Source organism: Heloderma suspectum, chromosome 10, assembly GCF_057233095.1.
Source record: "Heloderma suspectum isolate Gila_16-S chromosome 10, 16-S_ref, whole genome shotgun sequence".
Lineage (NCBI taxonomy): Eukaryota > Metazoa > Chordata > Lepidosauria > Squamata > Helodermatidae > Heloderma > Heloderma suspectum.
In genome coordinates this window covers 6,396,590-6,413,586 of record NC_139467.1, presented here as the reverse complement: position 1 = coordinate 6,413,586, position 16,997 = coordinate 6,396,590, and the positions used below count along the sequence as shown (strand labels likewise).

Genomic DNA, 16,997 nt, shown 5'->3' with positions numbered 1-16,997 from the left:
CGCCCAGAGAGCTTCGGCTATGGGGCGGTATAGGAATGTGATAAATAATAAAAATATACCCTCCACCGTGGAGCTGAAGTAGAACCTGGTGGGGCCAGTGCGCTCCCTGGCTGGCCCAGCAGTGCCCCCCGCCCCAAGACAACACGATCCACGCATGCCCCAAGGCAAACGCAAGCACAGATCTCATGGCTACCACCGGGAGTCGCGCATATCTCCTCACTTGTAGTGTAGCCCCAGCTCTGAGAAGATCTCCTTCTGTAGAGCCAGAAATTCCTCCAGCAAGGCCGTACTCTCCAACCCAGTCTCGTTAGCAGTAACCCCAAACATCTCCACCTGGGAGGGAGAGACAGCGAGAGAGAAGCTCATTAGCTATGGTGGCAGGGGAATGGAAGAGGAGAGCGAGCTGGATCCACCCGCGCCCTACTCCATAGGCTTAACAGACAGCCACCTTCCGCAACCTGGTGCCTCCCACTGGAATGATGGGAGCTGCAGTCCAACGCATCCAGAGGACACCAGGTTGTAGAAAGCTGCAGTACCAGATCACTACCCTATACCCCCATCTACTTCAAGGTGACCCAAATTTTGCAGCAACAGAAGCTACTTCTGAGGCCCACATAAAGTCTTCATCTCTTATTCTGTGCCCAGTAGTCATGGAAAGCAGGGACCTATGCCAGTGCTGAAACACCCCCCTCCACCCCCAACAACGCTGTAGCCTGGTTCAACCCAGAGTACGGGCTGAGTATGGGTTGTCGTTAAATCGCAGGTTGTTGTTACATGCAAACCCTGCACTATGGTTTAACTCTGGGTTGCCAACCGTGACAACCCAGGAAGCGAACCCACGGTTTGTTGTTGGGTTGTGAACTCTGGGTTGTTTATGGTTATTTATTAATTTATTTTGTGTCCAGATCAAACTTTGCTCTGCCAAAATGTAGCCACCACCACAGCTTTGTCATTAGCTTGCTGTAGATTAGTCAACAGTACAAGATTCCGGCAGTAATCGACACACCATCAGATGCGCTGGGTGTTGGGTTTCTCCACATTCACATAATGTATTGTCATCAACCAGCAACCCCCACTTAAATACATTTGTCTTACACCTTGGTATCCCCACCCTCATCCTATTCATTGTCCTCCAAACTATATAAGGGACAGTATTTCCAGCGGCCATTTCTTCCTTCGTTAAAATACTCAAGTCGGTACACTCATTCCTCCATTTACTTATCTGATTCTGTTCTTGGGTCCCCTCTAGTATATTAGTTCTTAACATGAAGATTTTCTAGATCTAAGTCGACGAATTGGGGGAATATATCTGCTCAAAGGGTGACGAGAGTCAGTCTCTTGCTTAGTTCTTTTGGCATCTGCTTCTACTTCCCTTCTAATCTTAGGTGGAGCAATGCCAACAAGAGAATATACTTTATTAATGGGCGTCGGTTTGAGGCATCCCGTGGTTAACAACCCATAGTTTGTGGTTACCAACCCAAAGCTAAACCACAGTGCAGGGTTCGCACATAACGACAACCCATGATTCAACAACAACCCATACTCAACCTGTTCCGGGATATCGTTATGTGCAAAGCAGGTCTGTGTGAGCAACTGGTTGGCCACTGTGTGAACAGAACGCTGGACTAGATAGACCTTGGTCTGATCCAGCATGGCTCTTCTAATGTTTACACAATGGGAAATCCTGACAGGCCAACCCCTCTCTTCTGAGATTTGCCCAGGCATGGCCTATGGGCTAGAAACCTGCTTTGAAGTGAAAGCAAAGAGCCTCAAAGGTGTGTCCAGTTTCGGATGTCACGCATTTCCTGTGCTTGTGTAAACCCTATGAAGTGGAGGGTTGAGTCCCTTAGGGGTAGAGTCCTTGCTCAGGGGAGACTTAGGAGGAAAAGAGTCAGCTTGTTCTGAATGCTGGGAAGCGGAATGCCGGAGAACCGATGAATACTTGTGGGCTCTTATCACCTTGTATAAGGTAAACTAAACTGATATTTGGGTATAGTTGAATTGTAAGGGGAATCATTTCTACATCTCTGGCATTATTTGTATTGTTACTGCAGGGATAAGACCTTAAGCTTTACATAAATCTATTCAGGAATACTAATACTACTAATAACGAATATACAAAAGGCTACTGAAGCGCCCAGCACCTTGTGGAACCGCAGAAACACTGGGACTGGCTAACAGCGAAGGTGCAAGCAAGAATTCACTCAGAACGCCCATTTGTTGCATTTATTTGTACTGCGGCAACCGCTGTACGTTTTTGCAGAACTGTGATTTTTACTGAAGACATGTTTGCTCAGTTTATATCTTTGCAAGTTTTATTCTAATTTGGCCCCATTGTTGTTGTTTATTCGGTCAGTCGCTTCCGACTGTTCGTGACTTCGTGGACCAGCCCACGCCAGAGCTTCCTGTCAGCCGTCGCCACCCCCAGCTTCCCCAAGGTCGAGCCCGTCACCTCCAGAATATCATCCATCCACCTTGCCCTTGGTCGGCCCCTCCTCCTTTTGCCTTCCACTTTCCCTAGCATCAGCATCTTCTCCAGGGTATCCTGTCTTCTCATTATGTGGCCAAAGTACTTCAGTTTGGCCCTACAGAACCTGCATAAGCAGAGGTTACACTTGCATGGAATCACACAGCAAGCTTGGTGACCTGGTTGTCCTTTGCAAGGTATCAATTTCCTTTCAACCCACCGCCACCCCGCCATCGCAAGATACATCCATGCTGCAGAGCCTTCCACAACTGCCCCCTCTCCAGTTTAACAGCGTTAAGCTGAGAGCCAGTGTGGTGTAGTGGTTAGAGTGTTAGACTGGGACTTGGGAGATCCAGGTTCTAGTCCTCACTTGGGCATGAAGCTCACTGGGTGACTTTGGGCCAGTTGTGAGGATAAAAATGGAGAGGAGGAGGATCGTATATGTCGCCTTGGGCTCCTTGAAGGGAAAACGGTGGGACAGAGATGTAACAAATAAATACAAATAGGCCACAGTGATGGCCACCAACGTGGGAAGTTTTTTAAAAAGGGGATTAGACAAGTTCACGGAGAATAAGGCTATCAATGGAGAGGCAGAGGACCATGTAAGCCGCCTTGGGTTCCTTGCAAGAAGAAAAAGGGCAGGATATAAACGGAATCTTCTATATATATAAAAGTCAAAAATTGTGCGTGGGTTTGTGGCTGGCTGCAGGGCCGTTTGTAATGCAGGGAATAAGGGGGAGCTGCCCTGGGCGTAATCGCACTGCAGGGGTCCACTGAGCCTGTCATTTGGGCCCTGCAGTTGCTCCCGCTTTTACTTCACATTCTCACTTGCCGGAGTGTATGACAGGAGTCACTGGGTTACATTATTACTTTGTCTATACTTTCCCTTACTAACAGGTACACCCTCTCAGTCCTGGCGCAGGCCAGGTTTCTGATTTCAGCTCCCAGTCATCCCACTGGCCATCTTTCATTCTACTGGTCTCTCTCCCAGTCACTCTGACTTCCTTCACCTTGGCTTGGCTGGCCGCCGTTTGTCCCCCCCTCCCCGCCCTTTACTCATGGTTTCTTTTCTGACTGCGCAGAGCATTTGGTTTCTCTCCCCTCTTCCTGCAATATCCAGCGAGCAAGCAAGTTGGTGTTACATATCTTTACCCCTTTCAATGCCAGATGTATCTGTTAGTAGTGTGTGATTAACACTAATGTGAGATGTGGTGCGGTGTGCGCTCGCCTGCCTGAGGGGCTGGGATGACACAGTGGAGTGGAGACTTAGGGATTTATTCATAAAAGAGTGAACTGGGGGGAACTGAGAAGGTGACTGCAAAATGAAGGGCAAAATAGCGGAGTTTTACGTGTAGCTGAACTGAAGATTTTTGGGTTTGTGTGGCTGTGGCTGGCTGCAGAGCCATCTCTAAGACAGCTGCCCTGGGCCTAATCACACTGCAGGGGCCACTGAGGCTGCCATTTGGGCCCTAGAGTTGCTGCTGCTTTTAGTTCACATTCTCACTTGCCGGAGTGTATGACAGGAGTCACTGGGTTACATTATTACTTTGTCTATACTTTCCCTTACTAACAGGTACACCCTCTCAGTCCTGGCGCAGGCCAGGTTTCTGATTTCAGCTACCGGCCATCCCATTGGCCATCTTTCATTCTATTGGTCTCTCTCCCATTCACTCTGACTTCCTTCACCTTGGCTTGGCTGGCCGCCGTTTGTCCCCCCCCCCCCCCTTTACTCATGGTTTCTTTTCTGACTGCATGGAGCATTTGGTTTCTCTCCCCTCTTCCTGCAACATCCAGCAAGGAAGCCTCTGTTGAACATTTTAATAGCGGTATGAGATTCAGTGTGGATTATACTGTAGTGGTGCTTACAGATTCAGTCTCTTGCATTTTTAGTAGTGGTTTTATTCAAGCTGCTCATTATGATTGTTGTGCTTTTTTTAATCAAGTCTGGTGGATTCAACCTTCCACCTTTTTTATGGGGCCTTTCCGAGAAGCGTGAACTCACCTTGATGTATTTCTAACAAATAGTGCCTATGACAAAATTACATCCTGGGCAACGCCGGGTCTATCAGCTAGTAATAAATACTTAGACATCAAACCTTGGTTCAAACAGTCCTCACCTTGGTGAACTGATGCACTCTATACAGCCCCCACGGATCCTTGCCGGTATCAGTCTCAGCTCTGTAGCACGTGCTGGAACACACCGTCCTGCCAAGGCAGAAGGAGATATGACAACCGATCAGCTGATGGTCAAGAGGAATTTGGGGTGGGAGGCAGCGAGAAAAAATGCAGCAGGCTCTCATTGTGTGTGGATATGCATCATTTTCATCGCAGCACACAAAACATGGTGAGGCAGAGCAAACTTTAGCTTCCTGAAAAATCTCAACTTTCATTTAAATGGACAAGTTTCTAGCTCTCATGGATGCAAAGATAGGCTCGATGAAACCTCAGACGCCAGAGAGGTGGCCAGGTAAGATTACCAGTAGTTGGGGAGGAGAAGGGGGTCCACTGCCCTGCACAGCTCCTTGCTTCTCACCCCATCTAGCAAAACCAGAAGAAGTTACACAAAATAGCAAAAAAAAAAAAAAAGGGAGAAGGTTCAGCAAAATTTTGCAAAACCAGCTCAATTTACAAAATGCCTACATGGCACAGAACCCAGCTGTTCTGGGTGAAGAGTTTAGATAGCCAGGGTGCAAAACATCTCTATATTTTAAATGCAAGAGAACACGCCGTGCTCACTGTGCAAGACCTCTACAACAAAGCCCTGCCATTTCGGGGGGGGGGGGGGGAGGAATCACAGGCTCGCTTGGGCCAAAAAGGAAACAAAGAAGGATGCCAATGGAAGCCTTGTTTTTAAGCAGGTGATCCCCCCTGTATTCAGGCCTGGCATACGGCTAAAGGCCTAGCTATGACCGAGCCCTGATCCAAGGCTCTCATGCCCCGAGGTCTCCCTCTGCTCAGACACCAGCTGCTGCTGTTAGCGAGGTGGGCTGGGCAAATCTGGATGTCACTCCAAAATGGTTAAGAGCACCTTCGAGCTCCTTACAACCAACTTAAATGAGACAGTCCCAACTTGGGAGCTAACAAAGAGCACTTTAATGGCACTGGTGCTTTAGCCCACCAACACAACACATTTAAAAGGGTCACCCATGGGTGCTTACTCACAGGTTAGTCCTACTATTAACCTGGCCTCCATTAACCCTCTCCTTCCCTATTGTCTTAAGCACCAAATTTTACTGTAAGCACATCAGGGCAGGGATCTCTCCTCTAGTACCCTCATGAAGCTGCCTGCATGCTGATGGCCTTCTAAACAACCAGGGCCATGGGTTCTGAGTGGCTTGTTGCCATGGGTAACAAGCCACCCTGGCCGGGTTCGCATGACACAAGCCGAGGGCAATTATCCAAATGCCCCTGGTATGTGATCGGCACGCATAGTGTAGTTAACAAGTCACAGTGGCTTGTTAACTGCCTGCCGATCATGCAAACTGGCTCCATGGGCTCTCTTCGTGGGTTGTTCTTGGTTAACAACCATAACTGACCCATAGTTCCGGGTTTGCACATAACGACAACCCACGAGTCAACGAAACATAGTTAATTAATGGTCCCAGTCTGCCACCTAAGGTCTTCTGAGGACTCTCTGCTGTGGCTGCCTAATGTGAGATTGGCACCCACGTGCCAGAGGATCTTTTCCTTTGCTGCCCCTCAGTTGCAGAATGACCTGCTGGTTGAAACGCACCTGCTGACCTCCTTGACGGTTTTTAAGCAGGCGTTGAAGACTATTATTCCAGCAGGCCTTCCCTGTTTAGAACTCTTGCTCGTTTTGCTGACTCTTGCATACTGTTTTTAAGCTGTGTTGTATTATTGTTCGATGTTTAAAAAATTGTTTTTAGTTCAATGTTGTTTTTAGTTCTATGTTGTTCGTATATATTGCCCATATGTTTTATGTAAAATGTAAAAAAACTTTGTATATTGTATTTTAAAGTTTTAACTTTTGTAAACTGCCCAGAGAGCTTTAGCTATGGGGCAGTATAGAAATGTAATTAATTAATTAATTATAATAAACTATGGTGTGTTGTTACATGGAAACCAAGTCAAAAGCCGAAACTCTTGGGAATGGAGAATTGCACAGCCAACATTATACAAGGCTTGGAATTTTGAACACGTGCAGAGTAGCACCTGAACGTTCCGCCAAAGCAGGCAGAAATTTCTCACCTGACTGGTATGTCTTTTAGGTTCACTGCATGATCCATGAAGTACCCTGGTGGGAACAAAAGGCAGGAGAAGTGAATCTGGGAAAGAAATGGGGGTATGCTTCCTCAATTCCTCTCCCCCCTTCCCCACTGCCCCAATCCTTCTCTTTCTCTCCCCGCAACCCCCTCTAATATACACTTTGCACCCAGGGAGAAAGACAGAGCCCTCTTAAGCTACCAATTCATACGAATGAAGCACAGGAGAGTTTTGTTTTTACATTTAAACGTTACTCTCCCGTGAGCCTGTGGACATGGATAAACTAAGTCATACGCCTCCCTACATAGGCCCAAGACATCTCTCTCCTTTAACTACATGGATTCCCAGCCTGCCCACCCCAAACCACACTCCACTAGAACCCTAAACAAATCCATGCAAGCTTTTTTGCCTGATTTATACCAAGCTCACGGTACTCGGTAAAAAGAAATGGCAAGCTATCTTTTAGACGTGGATCTTCTTCAACAGTGATGGGCCTTCAACTCGTTTGAAGCCACATTTAATGAGGAGCTTGGTTAAACTAGATTCTTTTTATCCTACACAGCTGTCAGGCCCCCACTGGAAGAATCCTCCTCTGAAGAGGAGCAAGAGCTCCCACAGACAGGCAACGCCAAGGAGCCAGCCGGCCATGCCAGGAGACCTGGGGAGCATGGGCCCTCAGGGAGATGACAGCAGGTCCGTCCCCACAGGAGGGGGCAAGCTGAGGAGGAGGCTGGGCGACCACCTTGCCCCTGAGCATCAATGGCCCAAGTGGCAGGCCAGGCAGGCTCCTTCGCGAAGAAGCGCTCGACTACAAATGAGCACCCCTCGGCAGCAAGGCCCTCCTCTCAAGGAGGACTTTTGCCAGGGGACCTGTGGCGCCCTGCAGCTGAGCCCTGGGTGGAGCTCTGGCTACATAAGCCTTCGGTTTCGGCCTAGCCAGTGCTGGAACAACATCGTCCGACGAGCGCCAGTGTCGTACATCCACCACCTTGCCTTGTGACCGAACCTAAGAAGAGCCCTGCGGATCAGAGCAGGGCTCAGTCTAGTCCAGCATTCTGTTCGCAAAGGGGCCAATCAGCTGCATGTGGGAAACCCACAACCAGGACAGGAGCACAACAGCACCCTTCGTACTACTGACCTTGGACTCCTGCTTGACTCTGCTTCTTCGACTGCTTATTGTATCTGACTGCTTACTTATTTATTCATTCATTGCATTTATATCCTGCCCTTTTTCCTCTCGCAAGGAACCCAAGGCAGCGTACATTATCCTCCTCCTCTCCATTTTATCCTCACAACAACAACCCTGTGAGGTAGGATGGGCTAAGAGTCTACAATGGGCCCAAAGTCACCCAGTGAGCTTCCATGGCCGAGTGGGGACTAGAACCTGGATCGCCTGGCTCCCAGTCCAACAGTCTAACCACTACACCACACTGGCTCTTTATCTGTGTTTTGACATCGGCTGCACCTTAGACCTCTCTTCCGGAAACCGCAGACTTGCCTGGTAACACTGGGCTTGACCATTCGCCCGCTTTCCTGACTTGCCTTTTGGATTGCCCCCTAATTTGCCCTAATACTTTGCCATAATTTGCCCCCTAATTTGCCCTAATGATTACCTTTATGAATCAACACAGATATAAGAAGAAGCCACCTCTTCAATATTAATCATTTTGGAAAAACCAACAATGCTGATTAGGAAAGAATGACATTTAGGTTTACTTCATTTTTGCTATATATACTGTCCCTCTTTCGGTCATATTTTTTTTTGTACTGCATTGACCACTATGTTCTGGTGTGTTTTTTTTCTAAAACTTATTTGTACACATTGTCTTCTGCCCCCTTTTCATACTGTGATGATTACATTTTTTATTAAGTTAACTTAATAACCAAAAAATGGTTTTAAAAAGCAACCCCAAACTCGGGAAGGTTCTCCCTCCACACACCACTGAGGAGGGCATCTCGGGGAGGGACTCTAGACACTTTCTTTCCTGTGCACAGGTTAGTACTCGGCCCCTTTAGCGGTACCTGCAACGCCGACCTCGGATGTGCCGGCCAGACTCAGGTCTTCAAAGCGCAAAGGGTCTATGCTGTACACCTTGGAGGGGCCAGCGTCGGGAAGCATGCCGCAGCCTTCCTGGCAAGCGAAGGACACAGGCATCACATGCGGGCGCACACTGTTCAGGGCATCAACCAGGCCCCTTGGGCACATCTGCCGTACCGGGTTTAGTCATGGAGGAATGGAGAGGAGTCCGGCGTGAACGTGCACAGAGTCGCATGCAGCGTCTAGCAGCATACGTATATTTTTTGGGTGGGGCACTTGGCAATTATTACAAAATTAGAGTTGGTTCACACAGGTGCAGAGTGAAGGTCCACGCTTCTTGCTACTAACACTACAGTTAGATAATGCACAGTAGCTGCTAAACACAGCTTGTACTTTTCCTGCTGATAAGGATGCTCCTTTCTTTGCTGTGAGAAACTGTCTTTCCTGCTGAGAGAGAAAGGCCCCCCCCCCCCTTTCTCCTCCTTGGTGAAGGGAGGGAGGGATGTGTGAGCCTTGTGACAGTCTGGCCTGTTACAGGCAGACTGGCCTGTTACCTGTTCTCGTCTGAGAGGGGGAAGGTGCGCCACCTGCTCAGATAACCAGCTCCTTGGGATGGCGCCCGTTACTTCAAGAGAACCGCAGCAGCTACAGAAAGCTGAGGGGCGTGTGTAAGCTTTTCTTTGCTTTTCTTATCCCCAACCGTTTTCTATCAATAAACTATATCATTCTTTCACACAAGTGGACTTGAATCACACTGGTACCTTCTAATCTCTTTAGTGTGGGCCCTGGCTGGATCAGGTCCCAAGTTTAAGACACACACAAATTAGGAAGCGGAGAGTGAGGTGTATTCAACTGGCTGGAGTCGTTTGATTTGGGGGATGGGGGCAGCGAGAAAAGGATAAGGACCGGAGGATGCAAGATGCAAACCTGCCTGGAAACCACATCTTCTGCCCCCCAATCCCTCATCCATCCAATATTGTGCCATGCAGCCGGCTTCAGCTCGAAGTAGGCAGGAGCGGGAAACTTGTGGCCCTCCAGATGTTTTGGCCTACAAGTCCCATCAGCCCTAGCCAGCATAGCCAATGGTGAAGGATGATGGGAGCTGCAGGCCAAAACATCTGAAAATTTCGGACACTTCTAGAGCACACAGAAGGGGGAGAAGAGGGTTGCGATACTTACGAACACGGCTCCTTTAAGCATGTCTGGAACAGTCATTGGAATGAAGCCCTACAGAAAAAGAAAGATGAGGAGGGGCAGAAACTCTGCCTGGCCCAATGCTTCCAGAGACCCTTAAAAAGCTACACAAAGCAACTCATCCTGCCCACTGCTCCAAGAAGAACAGTGGGCAAGCCAGTGAGAGGGCCAAGAACAGAGGAAAACCCCAGTACTCCTGGCGTCCAGCTCTTGCGTCCCAACACAAAGGCGGGGGGAGGGAGACCTCTGTCCAGAGCTGGGCCACTGGCCAATGGGGAGCTGCCTGGTGATTTATGGGAATTTTTTCTGAAAAGAATGCTGGGTGAGGCAGGCCTTGGCCTGAGCCAGAGCAACACTTTTTACAGTATTAAGTTTGCATACTCAGGATTACTTAACCTGTATGCCTTACCTGTCCTGAGTAGGGACTCTTGCCTTGTAAACTGAGCACTGTAGTGGAAACGGGGAAGATGATTGTTACTTCGAGAAGTCGTACAACAATTGCTCCTTCTGTGCCTAGACTTCCAGTTGGGCCTGTTGTGTTCACTGACTAGCTATGCATCTTCTTCCCCGAGTCTCATCTGTTTGAGACCAGACGGGCTAGTAGATAAGCCTCTGACGAGATCCCAAGGTTAGCCAGAGTAGCTGGGATGGAGTTATCTATGCTGGCTTATTGCCAAACATTCTCGAAGTCATTGGGCTATGGCTAGGATAGGAGGTGGGGTTAATAGGAGCATAATAATATGCTCATAATAGTTTTTATGTATTTTATTGCTGTAAGCCACCTGGGGGGTGGTTGTGCTGAAAAGCAGCCAAGAAATATTTTAAATAAATAAATAAAATAGTATATATGAATCCTTGAGGGTGGGATGTTGATGCAGGACAATCCAGAAAGGTGCTGCATAAGGCCAGAGGCCATTACTGGAGTCACGTCCGTTGACATTTGGGATTCCCGGCAACTCTAGGAAATCCCGGCAACGTAGCTTATGATCTCGCTTTCAAGCTTCTTGCTCTGCAGCATTTTGTTTTTCTGCTGTGTTCATTTATTCTTGATGAATAAAACTTTTAGCCTTCACCCATTCATGTGTTTGTTGTATTCTGAATCCTAAAAAGAACCGCTGCCTCTAGGCAACCCATGTCAGTGAACCAGGGGGAGGGCAGCGAGAGAGGAAAAAGAACGAGACCACGCAAGACTCAGGTCAGCTCACTTCCCCTCTAATGTGCAAGGCCTCATTCCTTACCAGAGCTGTTGGCGAAGCCCAAACTTTCCTGGGTTCCTAGCAGCCCCCTTGTTCCAACCTAGGCAATGGCCATGCCAATTGAGGATGATAGGAGTTGTGGTCCAACACATCTAGAGGGCAACCACACTGGAGACTAACAATACCAACGTAACACATATCTTTCCAAACAATATTTTACAGAACAGAAAAGACAACCATGCGTGTTATTCCAACATTCTTCTATCCGCCTTCAGGGAGGGCTTCGCTTTGTTTTGTCTCTGAGAAATCCGCTGGTGACCTGTGTTTTGAATGGAATCTTGTTCCACTTCCCAATCCAACGTATCACCCTTTTGTGGTTCCCAGTTTTGGTCCTGTCTTTGTGGAATGCAGGTTGTTACCCAGTGAGCAGGATCTTCCCACCAGCTTCGAGGGATCACCCCTGCCTCCTTACTTAGGCGGTGTCCACCTTCCCGATCTGCCCCCAAGGTCATCACATTGGGGATTTTAATCCACTGGACACTTCACATCCCCCAGCTCCCAGTCAGCTTTGCAGAGGGGATGAAAGCCCCGGCGTCTTGGCCTGTCCAAGCTCCTCCACCGCTACTTCGGAAAACCAGAAATGGTGCCCATTCCCTGCCACATGCTAAATGGGACTGTAGCCACCAGAGGAGTGGAATCCAGAGCCCTACTGGCCACCAATTCCTTTTCCTGCCCCCCTGAATTCCGTGCCTCCTGCAAATCCAGAACCAGATCCCAGAAATCCACCTGCCCCACCAGCTTTTTTCACCTCTGAGCTCACCAGCTTTTTTCACCTCCGAGCCCTCTCTAATCTCATGGAAAGAGCCGGGGCACCCAGCCTGGCCTGTTCCAACAACTGCACCATGCTCTCTCCGTGCCACAAGGCGCTCCGGAGTTCACCGTACCTTTTTCATCAGCTTGTTGAGAGCAAACTGCTCCAGGGCTTGCTGGAGCCTGGCTCCTGCCCCACGGAGGTAGTACGACCGGTAGCCAGAGATGTGTGACAAACGCCTGGGAAAAGGAGAAGAGGAAATCTGTTCAGGGGTTTCTCAATGGAGCGGCCCATCTTACTTGCGTGGACTGCCCAGCCTTGGGGACAAGGGTTTGGGGGAGAGGCCCTTTTAAGCCCCTTCCAATTCCGACTATGGCCAAGGGCTTCAGGAATTGTCACCACATCTTTTCTGGCAGAGCTGGTAAGGGCTAAACCCATTATATGCTCTCCAACAAGCCTAAGGACTGCACAGACTATATTGGCACAAAATCTATAATGCTGATGTAGCAGGGGAGACTTGGCTCCATGTTGACATTTATCACATCAGAAGCAGTCATATGCAAGCCAGGCTCTGGCTGCCAAGAAGACAAGCAGAGAAGCCTGGAATGCAGCCCCCGAGACCCTTCCCAAAACAACACCCCTGCTTTAAAAGAATCAACCATGAAGTCCCCTGTTCAGAACTTGCTTTGGCCATGAACCTCAGTAGGAAAGGCGTTGTTCTCTCGGTTTCCTTCCCGCTTCACATATACAAAAAATGTGCAGGTCAAAAGCTTCCTCTTTGGCCTGACATTCAATGACCAGGAATTAAGCAAGCGTGGCTTAACTTTCACTTAACTGTGTATTTTATTGTTACATTGTTTTATTCATAACTGTCGTTACCTTCCCCAAGTCCTAGGGAAGAGGCAAGCTAGAAAGTGATCTAACCAAATATGGGGATGATAATATCAGCCTATCTTGCAGTATTATATTTTTTAAAATACCCACCTCTAACAGAGCCATCATCAAGACTACATTAGAAATTCAAGAAGTCCATTGCTTAAAAAACCACATACACACCACGGCACACACGACTGAAAACGTACATGCACTTAAAAAACAGACCAGCACAAAGCCCTGGGCTGTGTGCTGTCAACATGCTACATGCCTGGCTTTCAGGGGAATATTTGCCCAGTCAGAAAGAACAGGACTGTACCAGGAAATCTGAACCCGCAGCCACAGGGAGTATCAATTCCATGACGCACATTTAGCCAATGCCTAGGGCAGGAGCACCCTTCTTCCATGACAGGCGGCAGGCGGGTGCTTGTATGCGTGCTTTGCCCAAGACCTGGGGAACTTTGAAGAATGAAGGAGGGGTGGGTGGGGGAGGAAGCTGCTTGGTGCTGGAAAAAGCCCAAGGGCAAACATGTCATCTCAAAGGCCACCCATGAAATATTTATTCCTGCTCTGGGAAAGAGAGGGGCTCCCAATCAGCTAATGGGTGGCTACAGATCCTGGAAACAGCTGCTCAGAGACCGCCCAACAGCTCTTCAAGCCATGCCCTTTGTTTTGCCTCAATGCTATTCAAAGCCCAGACCCTCAGCTGGATAATATTATGGGACCTCTAACTTCTAAACCCTGTTCAACGCTCACTCCTCCACCTGCCCTCGCACAAGCACACCGAGATAGTAACTTCCCCCAAGACTTTTTCGGGGGGCTCTGGGGACGGCGACAGTGAAGACAGGATGTAGGATCAGGTAATTTCACACCAGGTCTCAGATCGTGTTTACATGGCCTTCCTCAACCTGGGAACCTCCAGAGGAGTTGGACTACAACTCCCACAATCCCTCAGCCAGCTATGCTGTAATCCAGCACATCTGGAGGGCACCAGGTTAGGGAAGGCTGTTCTAGAGTCAGGCCTAGCACATCTTCCACGCAAACCATGTTAGCTCAAACCATAGTTTGCAAACTCACTTCCAGCCATGGTTGCAAGCTATGAGGGCCTGTATGCAAAGACTCCAGAATGTGTTTCAACTCCACCCAGAAAACAGAACATTCTGCTATTGCACTAGTGTTAGTCTTAAAATGGGTTATTTCGAAGTCTTAGTCAAATTGCTCCTTTGAGATGGAGTTCAATGGGACATACAGTTTTGCAGGTTATCCCATATCCTACTCCTTCAGGTGCCAGGGTGGAGACGGTGAGCCAGGCTGCGGTTTATGGGATCACTTGTCCCAGGATGCAAGAGAAAGACCAGAGCCCCTCATCTTGCCAACTGCTGTGAGTTTGTTTCAGGCTCTGTCTTGAGAGGGACTGGTCACGGGTTGCCAGGGTGGGGGGAGCGGATAATGGGGGATGGCAAAGAGAGGCTACATTATGTAATTCTGTTGCTAACAACAAATCTGAGTATTTGAACTTGATTTGATAAAAAGCTTTTACTTCACACGCATTACTGATTTTTTTTTGTTCACTTATAAACATTTGCTCAATGCACAAATGAAAGACAGAAGAGCAAACATAGCGAAGGGTGGGGCTCAAGGAGAGAATTATCTACGTCAAAAACCCACAGTCTGCACATGTTTGCAAACTACTTGGCAACTCTGAAATCATTTTTTTTTTTTTTACATTTTCCAAGGCAGTCACTCTTACTTGTAACTAGAATATACTCCAAAATCCACAGTTGGGCAGCACCTTTAGGAGGACCAGCGAAAATGGCACAAAAGCACAAAAGCGTTCAAGTTCTCCGGTGCTTTTCATCAGGCTAGGTGGTGAAAAAAGCAAGGGATGGGGGAAGAACAGAAAAGTCTAAAATTCGGCTGGCTACAACATATAATTTTTGGACTTTTGTGATCTTCCCCCACTCCCCGCTTTTTACCACCTAGCCTGATCAAGAGTACTAGAGACCTCGAAAGCTGTCACAATTTTTTGTGGCATTTGGTTGGTCCTCCTAACGGTATTGCCCAATTGTGGATTTTGGATTTCTCATCTGCCAGCGTGGCTGTCTTTGCTTTTTATAATTCCCTATATGACTGAAACAGGATAGGTACCATGGAGCCCCTGAGAAGCTTCAGACATAGGAAGCTGGCTCACACTGGGTCACTCCATTGACCCATCAAGCTCAGTCTTGTCTACACCCCTACCAGAACAGGCTCCCCTGGATTCCAGGCAGGGCTCCTTTCCAACCCTACCTAGAGCTGCTGGGGACCAAATATCTTTTATTTTACATTTATTTACAATATTTGTATACCACTCCACATCCAAAGATTTCAAAGCGGTGAACAGCAGATAGGATAAACGAATAAAAACACCATGTTAAAACAATTACTATTTTTAAAAAGAAACAGTTCTGATAAAACCGAGTTCTGATAAAACTGCAGCTGTATTACTTCTTTTATTCATTTATTCATTTCATTTACTTCATTCATTTATTTATTTATTGCATTTATACCCCGCCTTTTTTCCTCTTGCAAGGAACCCAAGGCGGCTTCCTGAAATAACAATGTTTTCAGGAGGCACCAGAAGCAACACAACGCTAGTGTGTGCCTGACCTCCAAAGGCAGGGAATTCCACAGGAAGGGGCCCCCACACTGAAGGCTCTTCTCCTGGTGGACTCCAATGGGGCCATGTAGAACCGCCAGGAGCAAGCCCTCTGATGACCTCAGTGACCAGGCAGGTCGGTAAGGGAGAAGGCGCTCTCTCGTGCATGCCGGTCCCAAGTTATTTAGGGCTTTGTACACTAGTACTAGAACTTAAACCTGGCCCGAAAGCCAATAGACAGCTATCTTTTGCATGCAAAACAGGTACTCTACCACTGAGCTACAGCCCTTACCCTAAAACGGCAATTGCCTAGTGAATATTAGTAGAACTGATGGAAAGATGCAGGGGAAACATGTTTTTCAGAGTCCACTGCAGTTTTGAGTTAAATACTTCAAGTATCACTATTTCTTGTAATTTCTCTGCCAGCAGGTGGAGCTATTGCTTTATTTTATTCTGCCTGAAAAGGAATTCACACACCCAATCCCCGCCCCAAAGTTCCTTTCAAGCAGAACGCCCTGTACTGGAGTGGGGTGGGAAAGACTGAGAGGGGTTTTGAACCCCCCCAATAATGAAGACAACAGCCTCGCATACAAACCTTTGCCTTATGATATCCAGCTCTTCCCCGATTCCCAGATGCCCTTTCACCTTGAAGTCAAAGGCTGTTTCAAAAAAAGAAAGCATGGAGACAAAAAGGATTAAGCCAAGAATAAGGAGGAATTCAACGGAGCCAGCCGTTAAAGGCAGGCAGAGCTCTGTTAGGAAAGGAGTGGGCAGCCATCCCCCAACCTCACTGATGGCGGAAGGATCTTCTTCTACTTCTCACCTGGTTTTTCCCCAACAACCTCCACCACCCGTGCCTGCCTCTCATCTCCGACGGGCTGTGGGAGGAATTGGTCAGAGGTTAAGGCACAGAAACAGCACATTTATTTCTGGTCCTGCCATGGAACTAACCTCCACCATCTTTACGTGGAACAGTCATTCTCCACAAGAACATACAACTATACCAGAGGCCTGCAGCAAAAGATATGACTGCTTATGTTAACTTCACACGTGAAATTCCTCATTTCTGCAGCTTCTGGCCTTGAACCTCTCCTTGCTGCTCTTTCTGTTTCCCAATGTTCCTTCCCATCTCAGACTCCTCCCTCTCTGGCCCTTCCCTCTTCCCCTTATTCTACTAGACCCCTTTATGTTCCAGTCAGAAGTGCAGGTAGGGCTGGACTTTGGGACCAAAGCCCGGGCCCCCAAAATCATTGCCCAGAGACCGGCAGATGAGGAGGACAGCAGAAGCAAACTCCATTTTATTCCTGCAGTCATGATGGTGCTATAATTTAAGAGGGTTTAAAATGCAAAACTGCATTTGGTTGTTGTTTTTAAATCAGGGCTGACAAACAGTTTTGTCATTGTTCTAACATATGCGGAATGCAGAAGCAGTCATAAAGCATGGGATGGTGGGTGGGCTGGGGAGAAGAGAAATGTGCGTTATGTGCTTCACAAAAGAAGTAATACACATGGCCATCTGAAGCCCCCTCCCCAACCATGAAGTCCAGGGTTTAAAA

At 48.0% G+C, this 16,997-nt stretch overlaps 1 protein-coding gene across 4 annotated transcripts in view; it reads right to left on the bottom strand.

Moving 5' to 3' along the window:
• SARS2 (seryl-tRNA synthetase 2, mitochondrial) overlaps positions 1-16,997 on the bottom strand; it is a 37,683-nt gene that overhangs the window by 9,642 nt on the left and 11,044 nt on the right. For all 4 annotated transcript variants that reach the window (XM_084814848.1, XM_084814849.1, XM_084814847.1 and 1 more), the window contains 8 exons: positions 16,265-16,319; positions 16,037-16,100; positions 12,064-12,169; positions 9,909-9,956; positions 8,714-8,822; positions 6,677-6,722; positions 4,585-4,672; positions 221-333 (listed from right to left, as the gene is read on the bottom strand). In XM_084814848.1, the coding sequence (XP_084670974.1) occupies positions 221-333; positions 4,585-4,672; positions 6,677-6,722; positions 8,714-8,822; positions 9,909-9,956; positions 12,064-12,169; positions 16,037-16,100; positions 16,265-16,319 (629 nt within the window). The remainder of the gene's footprint in view (positions 1-220; positions 334-4,584; positions 4,673-6,676; positions 6,723-8,713; positions 8,823-9,908; positions 9,957-12,063; positions 12,170-16,036; positions 16,101-16,264; positions 16,320-16,997) is intronic.